The 17,738-nt window shown below is 39.7% G+C and overlaps 1 protein-coding gene across 16 annotated transcripts in view; it reads left to right on the top strand.

The window, feature by feature from the left end:
- The window catches only part of ZPBP (zona pellucida binding protein), a 73,116-nt gene extending 57,154 nt beyond the window's left edge, over window positions 1-15,962 (top strand). For 4 of the 16 annotated variants that reach the window (XR_011383001.1, XR_007922302.2, XM_051853180.2 and 1 more), the window contains one exon: window positions 15,332-15,962. Coding sequence is in view for 2 of the 16 variants with exons in the window: in XM_051853180.2 (XP_051709140.1) it covers window positions 15,332-15,426 (95 nt within the window). In the remaining 14 variants the exon portion in view is untranslated. Of the gene's footprint in view, window positions 1-239; window positions 11,722-12,683; window positions 12,814-15,331 lie in introns of all 16 variants that reach the window. The other 12 variants (XR_011383002.1, XR_007922297.2, XR_007922305.2 and 9 more) reach the window with 5 other exon arrangements.
- Window positions 15,963-17,738: the final 1,776 nt, after the last annotated feature.

Genomic DNA, 17,738 nt, shown 5'->3' with positions numbered 1-17,738 from the left:
CCTGATAAAAAGATATTTTGAGCATTTTTTCTAGTTTCTAAAGGGATTTTTGTGTGTCTTTTGTACTTTGTTCTGATATCTTTCCCATAGTTAAGTGAGTTATCTTAACATTATTGACTTGTAAAAGGTCTTAACTTTGGAGGGCAATGCTGTAGCATGGTGGGTTAAGCCTCTGGCTGTGGCACTGGCATCCCATATGGATGCCGATTCTAGTCCCAGCTGCTCCTCTTCCGATCCAGCTCTCTGCTATGGCCTGGGAAAGCAGTAGAAGATGGCCCAAGTGCTTGGGCCCCTGCACCTGTGTGGGAGACCTGGAAGAAGCTCCTGGCTCCTGGCTTCAGATCGGCCTGGCTCTGGCCATTGTGGCCATGTGGGGAGTGAACCAGTGGATGGAAGACCTCTCTCTGTCCCCCCAACCCCCGTAACTCTACCTATCAAACAAATAAATTAAAGAAAAAAAAACTAAAAAAAAAAAAAAAAGCGTTCTTAACTTTGTATGAACAAAAATCCTTTGCTGATACATACGTGGTGAATATCTTCTCCCAAACTGCTATCTACAGTTTGGTTTTCAAAGAAAATTTGAAGAAGTCCATTTACTTTTTATTCTATAGTTCATGCGTTTGTGTTCTAATAAACTTTTTCCTATGAATTCACAAAGATTATCTACTCTGTTTTTTGTATAGGTGTTTTTTCGTTTTTGATTGTACTTTTAGGACTGTGGTTCATGTTGAGTTTGTGTGAGGGTAATGATGGTATGGATATGTTGATGAACATATGCTACTGCAAGGATGTCTGCTCTGATGAGCACCATTTGTTTTGGAAACTTTCTTGTCCCTGTTATAATACCTTGTTGCCTTTGTAAAAAGTGTGACCATAATTGTGTTTGTTTAATTCTATTCCACTCGTCATTGTGTCTGTCATTCACTTGACCAAAGTATCTTGGTTAACATAGCTTTATATTAACTTTGAAATAACATGAGATGGTCCTCCAAACTAGCTATTTATTTTTAAAAATTGCTTTGCTTACTATACTCTGTCCCTTGAATTTATATATTTATATACACACATACACACATATATTAGAATTAGGTTAATTTCCACAAAAAAATTTAATGTAATTTGAATTGATTTGTGTCTAGAGATAAAATTAAAGATAATTGTCTTATAAAATGTTTAGCAATCTTAAGAGTGAACATGATGATTTTGTATTTGCGTAAATCCTTTTAAATTTGTCTCTGGGGAATTATACAATTTTATTGCACATTTCTAGGAAGTATTTTCTTAGATTTATTCATAAGGATGATGAATGTTATTCCTCCTTAATGAATAAGGGTGTTTTATTTGCTCCGCTTGTAAATGGAATTGTTCAGTGATTTGATTTTCCAGGTAGCATATAAGAATAAAGTTGACCAGAGTAGGCATTTGGCACGGAGGTTAAGCTACCACTTGGGAGGCCCATGTCCTATACTGGAGCACCTGAGTTTGAGTCCTGACTGCTTCTAGTTCCAGCTGCCTACAGTGCACACCCTGGGAGGCTGGAGATGATAGCTCAGGTACTTGGGTCTGCACCTGATGTTGAATACCCAGATTGAGTTCCAGGCTCCTGGCTTTGGCCTGAGTCAGCCCTAGCTGTTGTGGGCCTTTGGATTGTGAACCAGCAGGTGTAAGATTGCTATCTTCCAAATAAATAAATTTAAAAAGAAGTACATTTTGCATTTTAATGTTAGCTTGGATCTTGTGACATTGGTTATCATTGATTAGGTCTCAGTTATTATGACAAACATATCTTCATATGATAAGTTTTGCTTCTTTTCTAATATCTATGCTTTGTATTTCTTTTATTGCAATTTCTTAGTCCTCTAGTACAGTGTTGAAGTAGGAGAAGACGACATTCTTGCCCTGTTGCTGATATTAGAGATAAAACAAATCATTTGTTGACTCTTAAAATAAACTGTAGAATTTTCCTGTATATATGTTTTTTCATTGGAGAGATACAGAGAGGGACAGACAGACAGAGGAGTTCCCATATGCTGGTTAGTTTCTCAAATGCCCACCATGGATAGGCTGGGCTGAGTCTAAAGCCAGAAGCTAGGAACACAATGCAGTCTCCCATGTCCTGGCAAGAACCCACTTACTTGAACTATTGCTACTGTATTGCAGGGTCTGCATTGGTGGGAAGCTGGAGTAAAGAGCCAGAGCCTAGGCTGGCGCCGTGGCTCACTTGGCTAATCCTCCGCCTGCGGCGCCAGCACCCCGGGTTCTAGTCCTGGTTGGGGCACCGGGTACTAGTCCCATTTGCTCTTCCAGTCTAGCTCTCTGCTGTGGCCGGGTAGGGCAGTGGAGGATGGCCCAAGTGCTTGGGTCCCTGCACCCACACGGGAGACCGGGAGGAAGCACCCAGCTCCTGGCTTCAGGTTGGTGCAGCGCCGGCCGTAGTGGCCATTAGGGGAGTGAACCAAAGGAAGGGAGACCTTTCTCTCTGTTAGTCTCTCACTGTCTATAACTCTACCTGTCAAAAAAAAAAAAAAAAACCAGAGCCCAGGATAGAAGCCAGGCACTCTGATGAGGGTTGCAGGCATCTTAAATCACTAGTCTATACTACCACCGCAGCTCTAAGAGTTTCTCTGGGACTGGGATTGTGGTGCTGTGGGAACAATGGCATCCCATGTCAGCGCAGGTTCTGCTCCTGATCCAGCTTCCTGTTAACACTCCTCAGAAGGCAGCCAGAGATCACCCAAGTTCCGCCCATTAGGAAGATCCGCATGGGGTTCTGGGCGTCTGACTTTGGCCTGGACCAGCCTCGGCTGTTGGCTGCCATTTGGTGCATGAATCAGTGGATGAAAGATCTGTTTGTTTCTTCCTCTTTCTATCACTTGTCGCTCCCCCTCTTCAGGGAGGAATGACACTAAACCCTGCCTAGGCTTCATATCCGAGTCACGGCACCATTATGTCGCTCCCCCTCTTCGTGGAGGAACGACACAGGACCCTGTGCTGTTCTTTTGTCTGCTCGGCCCTCCCCGGGTTTGCTGCTGGTTCTTCCCGGGTTGGCTACCGTCCCTTCCACCTCCGTGGAAGGGCGGTTCCCCCTGCCACATTCCCCACTTCCGCGGGGGAGCGGCACACCGCCGGCCGGCTCTCTCGGGGGCTGCACAGGTGTTCCCTCAGATGTTCCTCTTAGATGTTCCTGGTGCATGTTGTCTCTCTCCTCCTTTATAGCCCTCTTCCGCCAATCCCAACTCGGCTGCCCACACGCCGAGTACGCTGCTCTCCTCCAATCAGGAGCAGGATCAGCTCCTGGAGGTCATCACTCAAGTTGGCAAGAGGCAGCTGCGTAGAAGCTGTTTTCTCCTCTCCCAGCGCCATATTGTGGAAGAGCAGATGCATAGAATAAGTCTTAATTCCAGTAACTCAGTCCAGTCCGGGTTGCTCCCCACAATCACTCTGCCTTCAAATAAATAAAACTTTATAATTTTTTTTAGATATTTTTGTCAGTTTGAAAAAGTCCCCAGCTGTTTTTAGTTTTCCAAAGACTTTATCATGAGTAGTGACTTCTGTCCATTGCTTTTTCCTGCGTCAGTTAAAATAGTCATGATTTCTATTCTTGTGTTAGTATGGTAATTTGATTTATGTTAAACAATCTTGCATTCCTTGAATGAATCCTATGTGGTCATGACCCTCTTTACTTATTGTTTGATTTGACTAGTTAGTATTTATACCTTTTTCAGGAGGAATATTTATTTGGTTAATAATATCATCATCATGTTAAGATTATGCTGGCTTTGTAAAATATGTTGTTCCTTCCTGGTTATTTTCTGAAAGTGTTCTGTAGCAATGGTATTATCTTGTGGTGCTTGTTGGAGTTAACCAGTTTATCCATCTGTTCCTTTGACCTACCTGTGTATCCTTTGCTAATAATGGTTTTCACTACTATACTTAGTAAGTCTTTAAATATCAGTGTGATTTTTCCTATACTTTTTTCTCTTAAAAAGCCATTTTTCCCTTTCTAGTTTATTTGATCTTGCATTTAATGTTTAGAATTAGCTCATCTATCAATGTATGGAGAGAACGCCTTCTGGAATTTTGATAGCTATTGTGTAAAACTTATATTTGTATAATTTTGCTAATTTTACTAAATTTTCAAAACCAAATACATCATATGTCCATTTATTTAGATCTTTTTTTGAATTTTTTTCATTTAGTTTTTGTAGTTATTGTGTAGATCTTATATATGTTAGATTTCTGTTTTATTTTGTAGAAAGCTGTTACAAATAGTATTGTTGCCACTTTGATTTGCAGTTGTTTATTACTAGTTTTTAGAAAAATGATTGTTTTGTTCATTAACCTTACCTCCTGCTACTTTTCTAAACTCTTGTATTTTAGGAGATTTTTTTTTTTGGTAGGTCTACAACAGTATTTCTGTGATGCACTGATTTTTAGGTTTTTTTCTTTGGTAAAAAAGCTACATGTATAATGATAAAATTTCTTTTAAAACTAGTGCTTTATTCCAATTAATTTCAGTAAGGAAATATTTTTATTAAATTCAAAATATTTTAAGATGCAGTTTTCCTAAACCTCTTTACTGCTCTTGATATTTATATGGTCATGACTTTTTAAGAAATATTATTTATTTTCAAGTCAGAGCTAGAGAGAGAGAGGGAGGGAGGGAGGGAGGGAGGGAAGGAGGGAGGGAGAATCTTCAATCCATTGATTTACTCTCCAGATGGCTGCAATGGCTAGAGTGGAGCAAGGCAGAAGCTAGAAGCCAGGAGCTTCATTTGGGTCTCCCATGGGGTGCAGGGGCTCAAACACTCGGACCATCTTCTGCTGCTTTTCCTAGGTGATTAGCAGGGAGCTCCCTGGGAAGCGGAGCAGTTGGGACACGAACTGGTGCCCATATGGGATGCCGGTGTCACAAGTGGTGGCTTTGCCCATTACACCACGATGCAGGCCTCAATATGGTCAGGACATTTAAATAACCAGATTTTTAAAAAATGATTTATTTATGTGTTTGAGAGATAGTAATAGACAGATGGACATACAGAGTGAGTGCTGCTCTGTGCTGGTTTCCCAGATGCACACAATAGTCGAAGCAGGGAACTGGAACTCAGTCCATGTCTCTCCTTGGGTGGCAGGGACCCAACTGCTTGAGCCATCATTTGCTGCCTCTGCAGGTATGCATTGCAGTAAGGAGGAACTGGGAACAGAGCTAGGACTTGAACCTAGGCATGCAGATCTGAGATGCAGACATCTTCACCTGCGTTTTAACCACTAGCCCACCAGTCTCTTCCTCTATTGGTTTTACAGTGTACCAGATGGTCTCTGTTGGTGAAGATACCATAGATGATTAAAAAAGAAAAGATATGTTATATTGTAGGTGTTGACTGTAGTGTTCTAAAAATACATCATGGTGCTAATAGTGTGAAGTATGTATATTTTCTAACTATGGAATTGTTCAGTTTAACTCTTTAATTCCATCAGCTTTTGCTGTTTCTATTTTGAGATTGTTTTGGGACACCTATAATTTCGCTATGTATCTTCCTAGTGAATTCTTCGTTTTGTTGTTAGTTCTTAGTTCTTTTGTTGTTAGTTGTTCTTAGTTTTGTTGTTACTTCCATATCACTCTTATGCTTGAATGTTTTTAGTATAATAGCTCCAGCATTCTTATACTTACTGTTTGCACAGTGAGGCTGCTTTCATATGTCGTCTGCTTTGAACCTCGCTGTGGGTCTGCTGCAGGCAGCTTGAGTCTTACATTTTTAAAATGAGCTTGTCTGTCTGCTGTTCATTTAAAGGGCTGATAGAATGTTCATTGTTTTCTGTTTGTCTCCTCTGGTCCGTGGTTCTCTCTAGCTGCTATCTTGTTGCTCAAATATTTTTAATATTATACTTTAATGTATATAATAATTGCTGAGTTTAATTTCATTCATAATGACTGAGTTTAATTTCATTTTGACGACATATTTTTGCTTATCTAGAGATCATAGTATATAAATTTATTTTTCATTGTTTACTTGGAGTAAAATTGTGTAACTTTATGTTAGATATAGAAAACTTATAATCACTGAGGTTTCTTTACTCAGCTACCATGTTCAAACTTCCCCTCTGAAATGACAGTTATACCCATATGTTATACCTATTGATACTTTAACACAGATTCCTGAGGCCTTATTCAGTGTTGTTTTAAATTCTTTAGTTTAATTTATTGATCTAAAAGTGTTTTGACTTTTTAAGTTGTTATCTCTATTCTATTGAATTCAGTGAAATTTTTATGTCCTAAGTATTAAAATTTTCCATTTTTTGTTGTTTCTGTTTATCTTCTAAGATTTACTGTCTTTTGATTTCTTTCAAGCACATTTTCATGTGTCTCTTGAGACATAGTTATCGTAGCTCTTTAGAAGTCTTTAATAATTCAGACATCTGAAATTCTGGGATTCCATTCATTTGTCTTTTCCCTTGATAATAGATTACATTTTCTTGATTTTTCTGTCAGTTTAATTTTCATTGTGTCATAAAACTATGACTGTTACATCCTGTACCATCTGAGTTCTGCTGTAGTCCCCTGCAGGTCGATGTTTTTGCTTTAGCAGGAAATCCCCTTCAGATCAGGGAGTCTGTCCTTCTGTGGGCAGTGACTCAGATCAGCTCAGGTCTCAAAGACCGCTCTGCCGGTCTGAGCCCTTCCTCATGCACGTACGTGAAGGGTTAGGTGGTGACCTGTGCGTTGTCAAATCCCAGCTCAGTTCTCTAAGCCTCTGTAGGGTGCTTAAGACATACCGGTGCATGTGTGTTCAGCACCTTGGCTGAGCCTTATGCAGAACACTTTCTGAACTTCTCTCCCCTCTGAGATTTTACCCTCACACTGCTGTGTCTCTAGGCTTCGTTCCTTGGTTCTCCCAGTCAGAGGAGCACAGGTTTCTATCGGAGTTTTATGTCTGTGCATATGCTACTTACAGCTCAGCTGAGTGAGAGAAAAATAGTGACTAGCCTAGAGTCTGCCCGTGTGCGCTGCCTCGTTCAGCTGACTCCCTTTGCTTCTCAGAGTCTGCAGGTCAGCATTCATTTGAGTCAGAGTGAAAAACTGGAATTCCTGTGATTCATGGGTGTGAGGAATTAGAGCCAGCAGCAAATTTCAACTCCAGATGAGGAGGAGCCTAGTGACTGTTCATTAGTTAATGAGTTAAGACTTTGCAGAGTTGTTCAGCTTTTCTCATAATTTATATCCTTAGGTATCTGTTTTATTTAAATGTTCAAGTTTACTCCACAAATTGACCACAGTATTCTTAGTTTCCATCCTAATGTCATAGGATCTGCAGTGATATTTCCTCATTCATTCCTAATACTATTCATTTGTCTCCAGTAATATTTTGTTTGTTCTACTAGCTCTAGTTAGAGGTTTAATCAGTTTTATTAGTTCTGTTTCCATTTTTCTCATTTGAAAATTAGTAAAATTAGCATTCTCTTCTTTTTTTTAGCTTCTTAAGAGAACAGCAGAGGGCATTCATTTCCTACATTTCTCTTTCCCTTGTATATGTAAAACTGTTCATTTTCCCTCAAATATTACTTTCCATGTGTGCAGCTTTTCCCCAGCCTGAAGTTGCTCCCTAACCCGTCTGCTTATTTCTGTTGTGTATTCACAAGAGGTTCTCCTTGTCTCCAGGGTTCTCTATGTGTGCAGCTCGTTTTTAAGATTTATTTATTTATTTATTTGAAAGGCAGAGTTACAGAAAGAGAGGGAGATACCACACACACACACACACACACACCCTCACACAGTGTGTGGAATCTACACCAAGATTACCAGGCATGAAAAAAAGCAGGAAAACACAACTTGTGATGGTTAGAATAAGCAAACATCAAAATCAAGCCAGAACCAAGGAGATACACTGAAATTTATAAAACGTTGCTGAAAGAAATCTAAGACAACTGAAATAGAAAAAAATCCCACATTTATAGGTGGCAAGATTTAATACATTATTACAAAGCAATAGTAATCAATGCACTAATAATACAAGGGTAGAGCTGTAGACAAGTGGTACAGAAATAAACCCATACAGCTACAACAAACTGATTATTGATAAGGGTGCCAAGTCTGTTTCTTATGAAAATGATGATATCTTCAACAAATGGTACAGGAGCAGTAAGGTTTCCTTGTGATCTTTGTTCTGAATTCCAAGCTGTGTAATATTAATATATCTAACCCTGCTTTATGTTTCTGTTTCCCAGGTATATATTTAATTCTCAGTGTTCAAATATTTTTTTGTTTGGATGATTCTCTTTTTTTAAAGATTTATTTATTTATTTGAAAGGCAGGGCATGAGAGAGAGAGAGAAGAAGGAAAGAGGGCTTCTGTGTGCTGGCTCCCTCCCTCAGTGGTCACAGGGCCAGGGCTGGGCCAGGCGGAAGCTAGAAGCCAGGAGCTCCATTCTGGTCTCCCACATGGGTGGCAGGGGCCCAAGCACTTGTACTGCCATCCGTTACCTTCCCAGGCACATTAGCAGGAAGCAGAGCAGCGGGGACTTGAAACAGCGCTCATATGGGATGCCAGCATCGCAAGCTGCGGCTTAACCCTCTGTATGACAGCACTGGCCCTGGAGGTATTTCTTACATGTAGCACACATTGAGGTTTGCTATGTGACCCACCCTGAAAACCATTTTATCTTAATGATTTACTAAGGAAAAAAAAAACTACATCAAAGTATGTTGTGAAGAATTTTTGTAACGCAAAAAGGGAAATGCCTTTAGGTTCTATCTCTAATAGAGTAATTACAAAATGAAGCACTAATTACAATGAAGATAAAGTGGTTATTTTAATGTCTAACAGAAAAATTCGAATAGAATATTATCAGGAATATATAGGGATATTACTTAATGATGTAGGGTCAGAACTTCAATTAAAAAAACCCAATTCTAGGCCGGCGCCGCGGCTCACTAGGCTAATCCTCCGCCTAGCGGCGCCGGCACACTGGGTTCTAGTCCCGGTCGGGGCGCCGGATTCTGTCCCGGTTGCCCCTCTTCCAGGCCAGCCCTCTGCTGTGGCCAGGGAGTGCAGTGGAGGATGGCCCAGGTGCTCGGGCCCTGCACCCCATGGGAGACCAGGAAAAGCACCTGGCTCCTGGCTCCTGCCATCGGATCAGCGCGGTGCGCCGGCCACAGCGCGCCGACCGTGGCGGCCATTGGAGGGTGAACCAACAGCAAAGGAAGACCTTTCTCTCTGTCTCTCTCTCTCACTGTCCACTCTGCCTGTCCAAAAAAGAATAAAAAAAAAAAAAAAACCAATTCTAGGCCAACGCTGTGGCTCAATAGGCTAATCCTCGGCCTGTGGTGCCGGTACCCCGGGTTCTAGTCCTGGTCGGGGCGCCAGATTCTGTCCCAGTTGCACCTTTTCCAGTCCAGCTCTCTGCTGTGGCCCGGGAGTGCAGTGGAGGATGGCCCAAGTGCTTGGGCCCTGCACCTGCGTGGGAGACCAGGAGGAAGCACCTGGCTCCTGCCTTCGGATTGGCGCAGTGCACCAGCCTTAGCAGCCATTTGGGGAGTGAACCAACAGAAGGAAGACCTTTCTCTCTGTCTCTCTCTCTCTCTAACTCTGCCTGTCAAAAAAAAAATTCTAAACGTCTGTTTGCCTAATTACTGAGTTTCAAGACAGATGAAAGAACACTAGGAAGAAATAGACAAATCCACAGCTATAGCTGAAAGCTTCAAACACACAGATATCCTTCATTAGCTGCTTCACTCCCCAGTTGTCCGCATTGTCAGGCTGAAGCCAGTAGTCAGGAGCTTCATCTGGGTCTCCCTGGTGAGTCAGGGTCCCAACCCCATAGGCCATCTTACACTGTTTTCTCAGGCACCTTAGCAGGAAGCTAAGCTTCATCCACTGCACCACAGCACAGTCCCGATCTCCAACTGTTAGCATGATCCCTTCAGTTTAGAGACTTTGATGGGCCCCACCTCAGTGTCTGCAGCATAATTTCCTATTCATTGTTAATACAGGGTTACAGCAGATGTTATTAATGCATAGCTTTGTGTACTACTTTGATGTATTATTAATATATAGTGATGGACTTTAGTTTACTAATTTTAGGCTCACATTTTGTTTCTTATCTCCAAGATTGTTATCCTTTATGGTTATGTGTCCTGTGTCTTGAAGAGGATTTTTCCATGTATTTTATATGGTTATTATTATTTTTTATTGTTTTAGGCAAGATGGTAAATTGATTTCCTGTTGTTCTTTCTGGAAGTAGTAGTCCAGGCTTCTGAGTAGTGTCAGACAGAAGCACTTCTTTAGCTTTCTTCAGCGTTGTACTGTTGCTGTCCGTGTGTCTCTATTTGGGAGTTATAAAATGTGTTTTTTGTCTTTAGTTTGGACAAATAGTTTGTTACTTGAATTTCTGGAAACCCATTGCACCATTTCTTCCAGCACCTGCTGTTTCTGATGAGAAGTGAGCTTCCAGTGATACCGATCACACCCTGACTCCAGCATCACTGTTGACCCTGTGGAGCTTTGGGGGTTTTCTCTTTATTTTGAGCTGATAGCACGTTGAGCCTGTAATACCTCAGAGTGAAGTTATTTGAGTGTTTTCTGTCAGATGCTTGCTGAGCTTCTTGATCTGCTCATTTATGTCCTTCATTAGATCCAAGGCCTTTGGGCATTTATTTCATGTTTTCTCGCTAGTCACACTGTCTCCTTTTTTGGTTATCAGTTTCACATATGTTATACTAAGATATATATATTGGTCTACAGACCAAATGAAGCTTTATTCATTTTTTATTGTGTTGAAATTCACATGAATTCAAATTAATCATTTTAGTTTGAACAGTTTAGTAACATTTGCACAACCACAGTGTTGTGCAACTACCAGCTCTGTGTAGTTCTATTTTAATAAATGACCTCAAAAAAATTCTCGTATTGATTAAGCAGTTATTCCAACTCTCATTTTTTCCATGTGTTTGTAAATGATGTGAACCACATTCCTTGACTAGTGGCCAGAACTATTTGCTGAAGAAATTTTCCTTTTCACATTTTGTGGTCTCGGTACTCTTAATGAAAATCAGTTGGCGTATATGTATGAGGTATTGCAGGACTCTATTCTGATCCACTATTCTTTCCTTATGCTAGTGCCAAACTGTTTTGATTGTTGTAGCTTTATAGTAAGTTTCAAAATTTGGAAGTGTGAGTCTGCCAACTTTGTTCATTTTTTTCAAAATTTTTTAGGCATTTGGAGCTACTTACAATTTAATTCAGATTTGAGAGTCATATTTCCATTCTTCAAATAAAACTGCTAGAATGTTGATGTATAGCACTGTATCTGTACATGGCTTTTTATATTATTGTCAAGTGTGAAAGAAGAAATAAAAGTATGCATTTGTTTATATGTAAATATATGTTTATGTTTATATATTTGTATATCCTCTATATATTACATTTATTGGGTATATTTATATATTTATACATATATGTATGTATTTACACATATATGTATAAATATATATATAAAAGAGGGTACTTCAGAAATTTCATGGAAAATGGAAAGAAAAGTTTATTTTGATGCAAAAATGATTTATAATTTTATGTATAATTTATTATATGCATTTTCCTTGAACATTATGAAGACTGTGTGTGAGTATGTATGTATCTGAAAATACATGCAAACCACAAAAAGCTACTGGAGCTAATACAAGAAGTCAGCAAAGTCAAAGGATACAAGATCAACACACAAAAATCAGGTATGTTTCTGTATACTAGCCATGAACAGTTCCATAAAGAATTTAGGAAAACAGATTTACAAGATCTTTCAAAGAATTATCAGGATGTAATTAACCAAAGAGGTTAAAGACTCATACTTTGAAAATTAGGAAACATTCCTAAAGGAAGTAAAATAAGACCAACATGATTGGAAAGACATTTTATGTGCCAAAATTTAAAGACTTAATGTTGTTAAATTGACTACATAGGGAGAGAATAAAATTTTTAATAGAATTTTTAGTGATGGCTCTATTATTTTGTCACTTAAAAGTGTCATCCTTTTATGTTGTAAAGAGAAATCAGGTGTTCATTGTACTGAGAATCCCCAAGCCTTCACTTCAAGCATAAATAAGAATTCCATACAGTTAGTGCTCGTTCCATTTGTAGTTGCCTTTGTCTCTTCTGTGTTTGTTTCTGTAAGCCTTTGGCCGTTTTCCAGCTCTTCTTTCAAAGCTGATTCTGAGAAATTTTGCTTGATTTTTTTGTTTCTTTTTTGAACAATCTTTTCAAGTGGCATGTCATTCTATAAATTTTTATTCTTTTTCTTCCTTTTATACAGAATGGGCAAATCTGATCCGATTTTAAATTTACTGATTGACATTATCCTTTTGTCTTTGTTCCACTATTAAACATACCTAGATTTTTTCCTCTGATTTCTTTGTGTTTCAGGTCTATAATTTCCATTCTGTATGTTTTCTAGTTTGCATTTCCCTGGTATGTTTTTCCTGTATGCTTATTTCTTATGACCACATCATCCTTTATGTCTCTGAATACATTTATGCTAACTACTTTAAAGCCCTTGTCTGTCAAATACCACATCTGTGTTGTTTTGAACCAGTGTGCATCATAATTTTGTGTACTTTTCCAATCTAACGATTTTTGTGATATCCTCAACTTTTTAGATAATGCTGTTAGATTCATCTGGCTTATCTCTCTTCCACAGAATGCTGATTGGTTCTACTAATGTGCTGGACTCACCTTTCTAAGACCTGTCTCCTCACACCCGACCGGCTGTCAGACTCCGAGCATTTGCTGTTTCTGACCTCCTTGCTACATCACCCGTGCTCGTGAAGGTGGCGCAGCAGCCAGCGATCTGGGGTCCTTTAGACACGTGGTTCCGAGCTCCTGTTTGTGTTTCTCCACACTGCCTTGGGTTTCTGCCGTCACTTCCCATACTCACCGGGGTCTGAAATTTGTCCTCTTACTTTTGGCATCCAGTAGCCTGTGACTTTCTGCCGTGTAGTTTTTGTAGTGTCTGTCCTACTGAGTATGGTGATCTGGTTATACCTTGATTTGCCTTCTCCTGTAGTTAGTGATGTTGAGCATTGTCTCTGATTTCTGTGTAGCCACGGCTGCCTTGGGTGTTGTGTTGCTTGGAAGGGCTTCTCTGCTGCTTGTGCGGGCCCTGTGTGCTCTGTGTGTTCCTCAGTAATGTCCTGCCCCAGACGTATTCACATTGATAGTACACACAGATAGTGAGGGCTCTTCATAGGGAATTCCCTGTCCAGTGTTCTTGAAGATTTTTGTTCTGTACTTTCTTACAATTTTTATATGTCAGTACTGGTTAGTAATAACTCCTCTTTCTGTGTATAGTCTGCTAATTTTGTGTCTTATATTTAAATAACATTTACCTCAATTCCACATAGTAGAGAAAAAGTATTTTAGTATATATAAGGAAAAGATGCTAAGTTAATAACACGAATGTATTGCATATATTGTAGTATGAAAATTTGTTAATTCATTTTTCCTTTTTATTATTTTAAATTTATAAAAATTATGAGGTAGTACTATAGTTTCCATGCAACCCTCACCCCCTTTCCCTTATTAAAACCTCGTATTAGTATGTTTGTCATGATAAATGAACAAGATTTATTAATTCTAAGAACAGCTGTTAAAAGATCATATTTATTTAAGCTTGAATGTAGACAGATTTATGCCAGTGTGAATACTGTTCAGTGTTGCACAGTCCATATAACATGAGTGTAAAGGCTGTGTGCAAACTCCTCTTCTGTTTGGAGAGTGATTTAACACTTTCACTACCTTTGTTCACGATTTACCTTTATGCTTCAAAATATATCAGTGCATGTTTTGAGAGAAAGTGCATCATGAGCCCATATATATTTGGGAAACATCATATCATTGGAAGTTTAATATGTTCATTACCAGTAAGCAGTCCTTATCATTGCTAATTTAACTTTGTTAAATCTTGTTAAACAATTTAACAAGTATCTTTTTCCATCTTAAACCATATTCCTCAAATGAAACATCTATTAAAACTTGAAGAATCCTGTGGAAACTATTAGGGAAATTACTTCCTCTGAATAACAATTAAAATATTTCTCAATTTGGAAATCAAATATTATATAAACCAGATATGAGCATGATGTGATTGAGTCATACTGTTGGCAAAAGAATTTTCTTTGATGGTCTGCAATGTAGCCATGCCTTGGATATGTTATTTACATATCCTGAATTCCTAGCCATTTATAGTTCAAAATATATAGGACAATATAATGAGATCCTAGACCAATCAGATGAGTGGTTGGCCTTACCTGACTTCTATGTCCCTGTCTCCAGTGGAGGTGGTAAGTGGAGGCAGTCGTCCCAGAGTGTGTAGTGTTAAGTGTTTATCAAGTGCCTGTGATAAACTGGGTGCTGTTTCATGTATACAAAGTTGGTTACTGTTACTGTACCTGTTTTAAAAATGAGGGCAGTGGAACTTAAGAGAGTTGTCTGATTCACCTAGCATCCTAAAGTTAGTCAGTGGCAGAGATGGTATCGGACCTTGTTTTGTGTGTATCTTTCTTGACTTATTGTACATAATTAGCCGTGGTAATATGTTTGTGATATACATTATCCTTATATTAAGGACTATCAAACTGAGTTAACTTAGGCCAAGTAATTTTTCCAGAATTTCACATTTACGAAATTACAGACATAGGACTTTAAATTGGAGATTATTAAAAATAAGTGCCATTTCCTTTCCAACTTGGATCCATCTTTGTACAACTAAAACACTTCATTATGGATCATCTGATCACATTTGGTTCCATATGAGGTGTTGGCCTTGTAGGGGTTCCACTGTAACTTCAGGGATGGTCCAGTCAGCCTTCAGTCTCAACAGTTTGTTATCCGTGAAGTTGTTGTAGGCTATGATGTTGGTCTGATCCAGGTTTAGAGGGAAAATTTAAAGCTCTGGTGTATGATTCCACCTATAAGATAGGGGAAGTAGTCACACACTTAGAAACAGAGAGTACAAAGATGGCTCCCAGCATCCAGGTGAAGGGGAGATGAGTTGTAGGTGGGTATGGAGTTGAAGTTTTGTGAGCTGAAAAAATTCTCAAGGTTGGTTCAACAATGTGAGTATACCTAATACTACAGAGATGCACACTTAGAGGTAAGATGAAAAATTTCGTATCATGTCTGTTTTATTTAGAAAGAGGTAAGATGAAAAATTTCGTATCATGTCTATTTTATTTCTGTTAAGAAGTTGAAACCTTTAAGGAATCTCCTTTGAGAGTTCCTCCATGTAAAGTTGACGTGGGTGACTTGGAGGGACCCGCCACTCACGGCTTTCTCCTTTATTCACAGTGATCTGCAGCCCTGGATCTTACAATCCCCGTGATGGAATTCACTGCCTTCAGTGCAATAACAGCCTGGTATATGGAGCCAAAGCATGCATTTAGGCCATCATCTTGACTTACCCGGTGGTTTATTAAACATACAATTATATTTTGAAATATTAATATATAATAAATCACTATTATGCAAAAATATATCAGATTTTACAAAAAATGGTGTCATTGTTTTAATCAAATACTGTTTGTCCAAGTGCTTTCTAATTTCAGACCTACATGTGGCCCCAGAATATCTCTTGTGTCATGGCGTTTTAAAAATGGTGCTGTGCACTTGGCAGGTCACTTCAGATGCCGCTTGGAACGCCAGCATCCCACTTGGAAGTGCCTCGTTTCAAGTCCTGGATCCACTCCTGCTTCAGCTCCCTGCCAGGGCACACCCTGGAAGGAGCAGGTGACGGCTCACATTGTTGGGCTCTTGCCCCTCCTGGGGAAGACCCCAGTTGAGTTCCTGGCTGTTGGGATCAGCCCTGGCCTACCCCAGATCTTGTGGGCATTTAGGGAGTGATCTGGCAAATGAGAGATCTGTCTCCCTCACTGTGTCTTGTCTGCTTTTCAAATAAATAAATATGTGAAAATTGTTTCAATCATACTGTGTTGGATTAGTGCCCCACAAATTTTAAGGTTTTATTAAAAATGTCCCACCTTATCTTTATTATGTGTTCATTATATTCAGGCCACCACATTCTTCATAATGACTTCTATTTCACCTTGTTTGATTCCTCTGACTGACTTCACATGCTTTTCCTCATTCTACATTGATCTTTCCTAGTTCACAGCCACTTTGAAAGTTGGGACCCCTACTACAGTGTTTCCCCCACCTTGAGCATATGGCCTTGTCACAGCCACATGGTGAGGTTTTCATTTCATTCTGTGTGGTTATCTTAAGCTTTTCAGTTTCGAGTCCCTTAAATTACCTTTTTGACATTTGGGAATGCAGTAATCATTGTGTGTACCTAAATTACCACTTGAACTTTCCCACTGAAGAGACCGATGAGGTCTTTTCCTTCCCTGAGAACACCTCTACTAACGAGAGTCAGCCGGTCAAGCTCTGAGTTCATTCTGTCAAATGCTGTTGACAGCCATTCCTGCCAGCCCAGACTGGCATTCACCCTCTCAGTGTGAGATGCTGTATCTGAATATGAAAAATTAGCAGATATTCAGAGTTTAAACATAGAGAAGTGCATGAGTAACTTATGCAATGAATAGTTTCTCTGTGTCCTACTTATATTTGTGTCAGCTTTACTCTCTGGGACATCCTCTGTCTTGCTCTTCACACTTCCTGTTTAAAAGGATGTCAGCTTTTATGAACAGCAGATGTAGTCTAGTGGGATCCCAGCACAACTGTGCAGCACACTGACAGGAAAAGTTCACCTACACCACACACCTGATGACCCTGTAAAAATAGACCAGTGACTGAATAAGCCTCTCATTTGGTTTCCTATGGACAAGTACAACCCCGAGGTTCTCACCCAGAGGAAAAGAAACAGCCTGTGGGCATATTCCTTCAAAAACCACTTCATCATGATGATGTAATGCTCTTGAATGGTTTATAAAGTATTTTTTCAAATGCCTTCTTTCCTTGAGTAAGTAACATTTTGGATATTTCACTGTCAAACTAATTAGAGAAGTTTGAATGTGAATTTACTCGTAGTAATTAACATTTTGTATTAACATTTTGAAACAAATACCCGGAGTGGGAGTTAGGAGCTGCAGTGGAGTCACCACTTGGCATGCCCGGGTCACGTGGCATCTTCCTGCTAACGTACATCCTGGGAGGCAGAAGACAACGGCTCAGGTCTTGAGTCCTTGTCACACATGTGGGAGACCCAGATGGAGTTTGGACTCCTGGCTTCAGCCTGGCCCAGCCCTGCCTGCTGTGGGCATTTGTGTATGAGCCAGTGGGTAGAGCATCCCCCTCTGTCACATAAATAAAAATAAATTCTTAGAAAAAAGAAAATGCACCAGAATGTTAATAACGGTTGTCTCATGCAATGAGACCATGTGTTAATTTTTTGATACTGTTTCCCAAATGTTCTACAATGCAATGAATTAATTTCAAAAAAACAACAATAAATGTACCATGAAACAAAGAAGTAGTGATGTATAGAATGCATTGTTGATGATCTTGCCAGTATCAGCCCAGTGCTGCCCTCAGCTCCCTTCTCCCCTTCTGCCTGACAGCACGGGGTTTGTGTACGGCAGAGATGGTCCTTTTAAGCCACTCAGCACAGGGCTCTTTCGGCCCCCAGTTTTTCTACTACCGTAAGGACAAGTTTCTTGACCTGTGCTCACTGAGGACAAAGTGGACACAGTGAAAGCACTGGGGCCTTGAGGAGGGTGTGTCCTTGCCCTCCTTGCAC

Source organism: Oryctolagus cuniculus, chromosome 16 (genome assembly GCF_964237555.1).
Source record: "Oryctolagus cuniculus chromosome 16, mOryCun1.1, whole genome shotgun sequence".
In the NCBI taxonomy this organism is placed as follows: domain Eukaryota; kingdom Metazoa; phylum Chordata; class Mammalia; order Lagomorpha; family Leporidae; genus Oryctolagus; species Oryctolagus cuniculus.
This window is presented reverse-complemented; position numbering and strand designations above follow the sequence as displayed.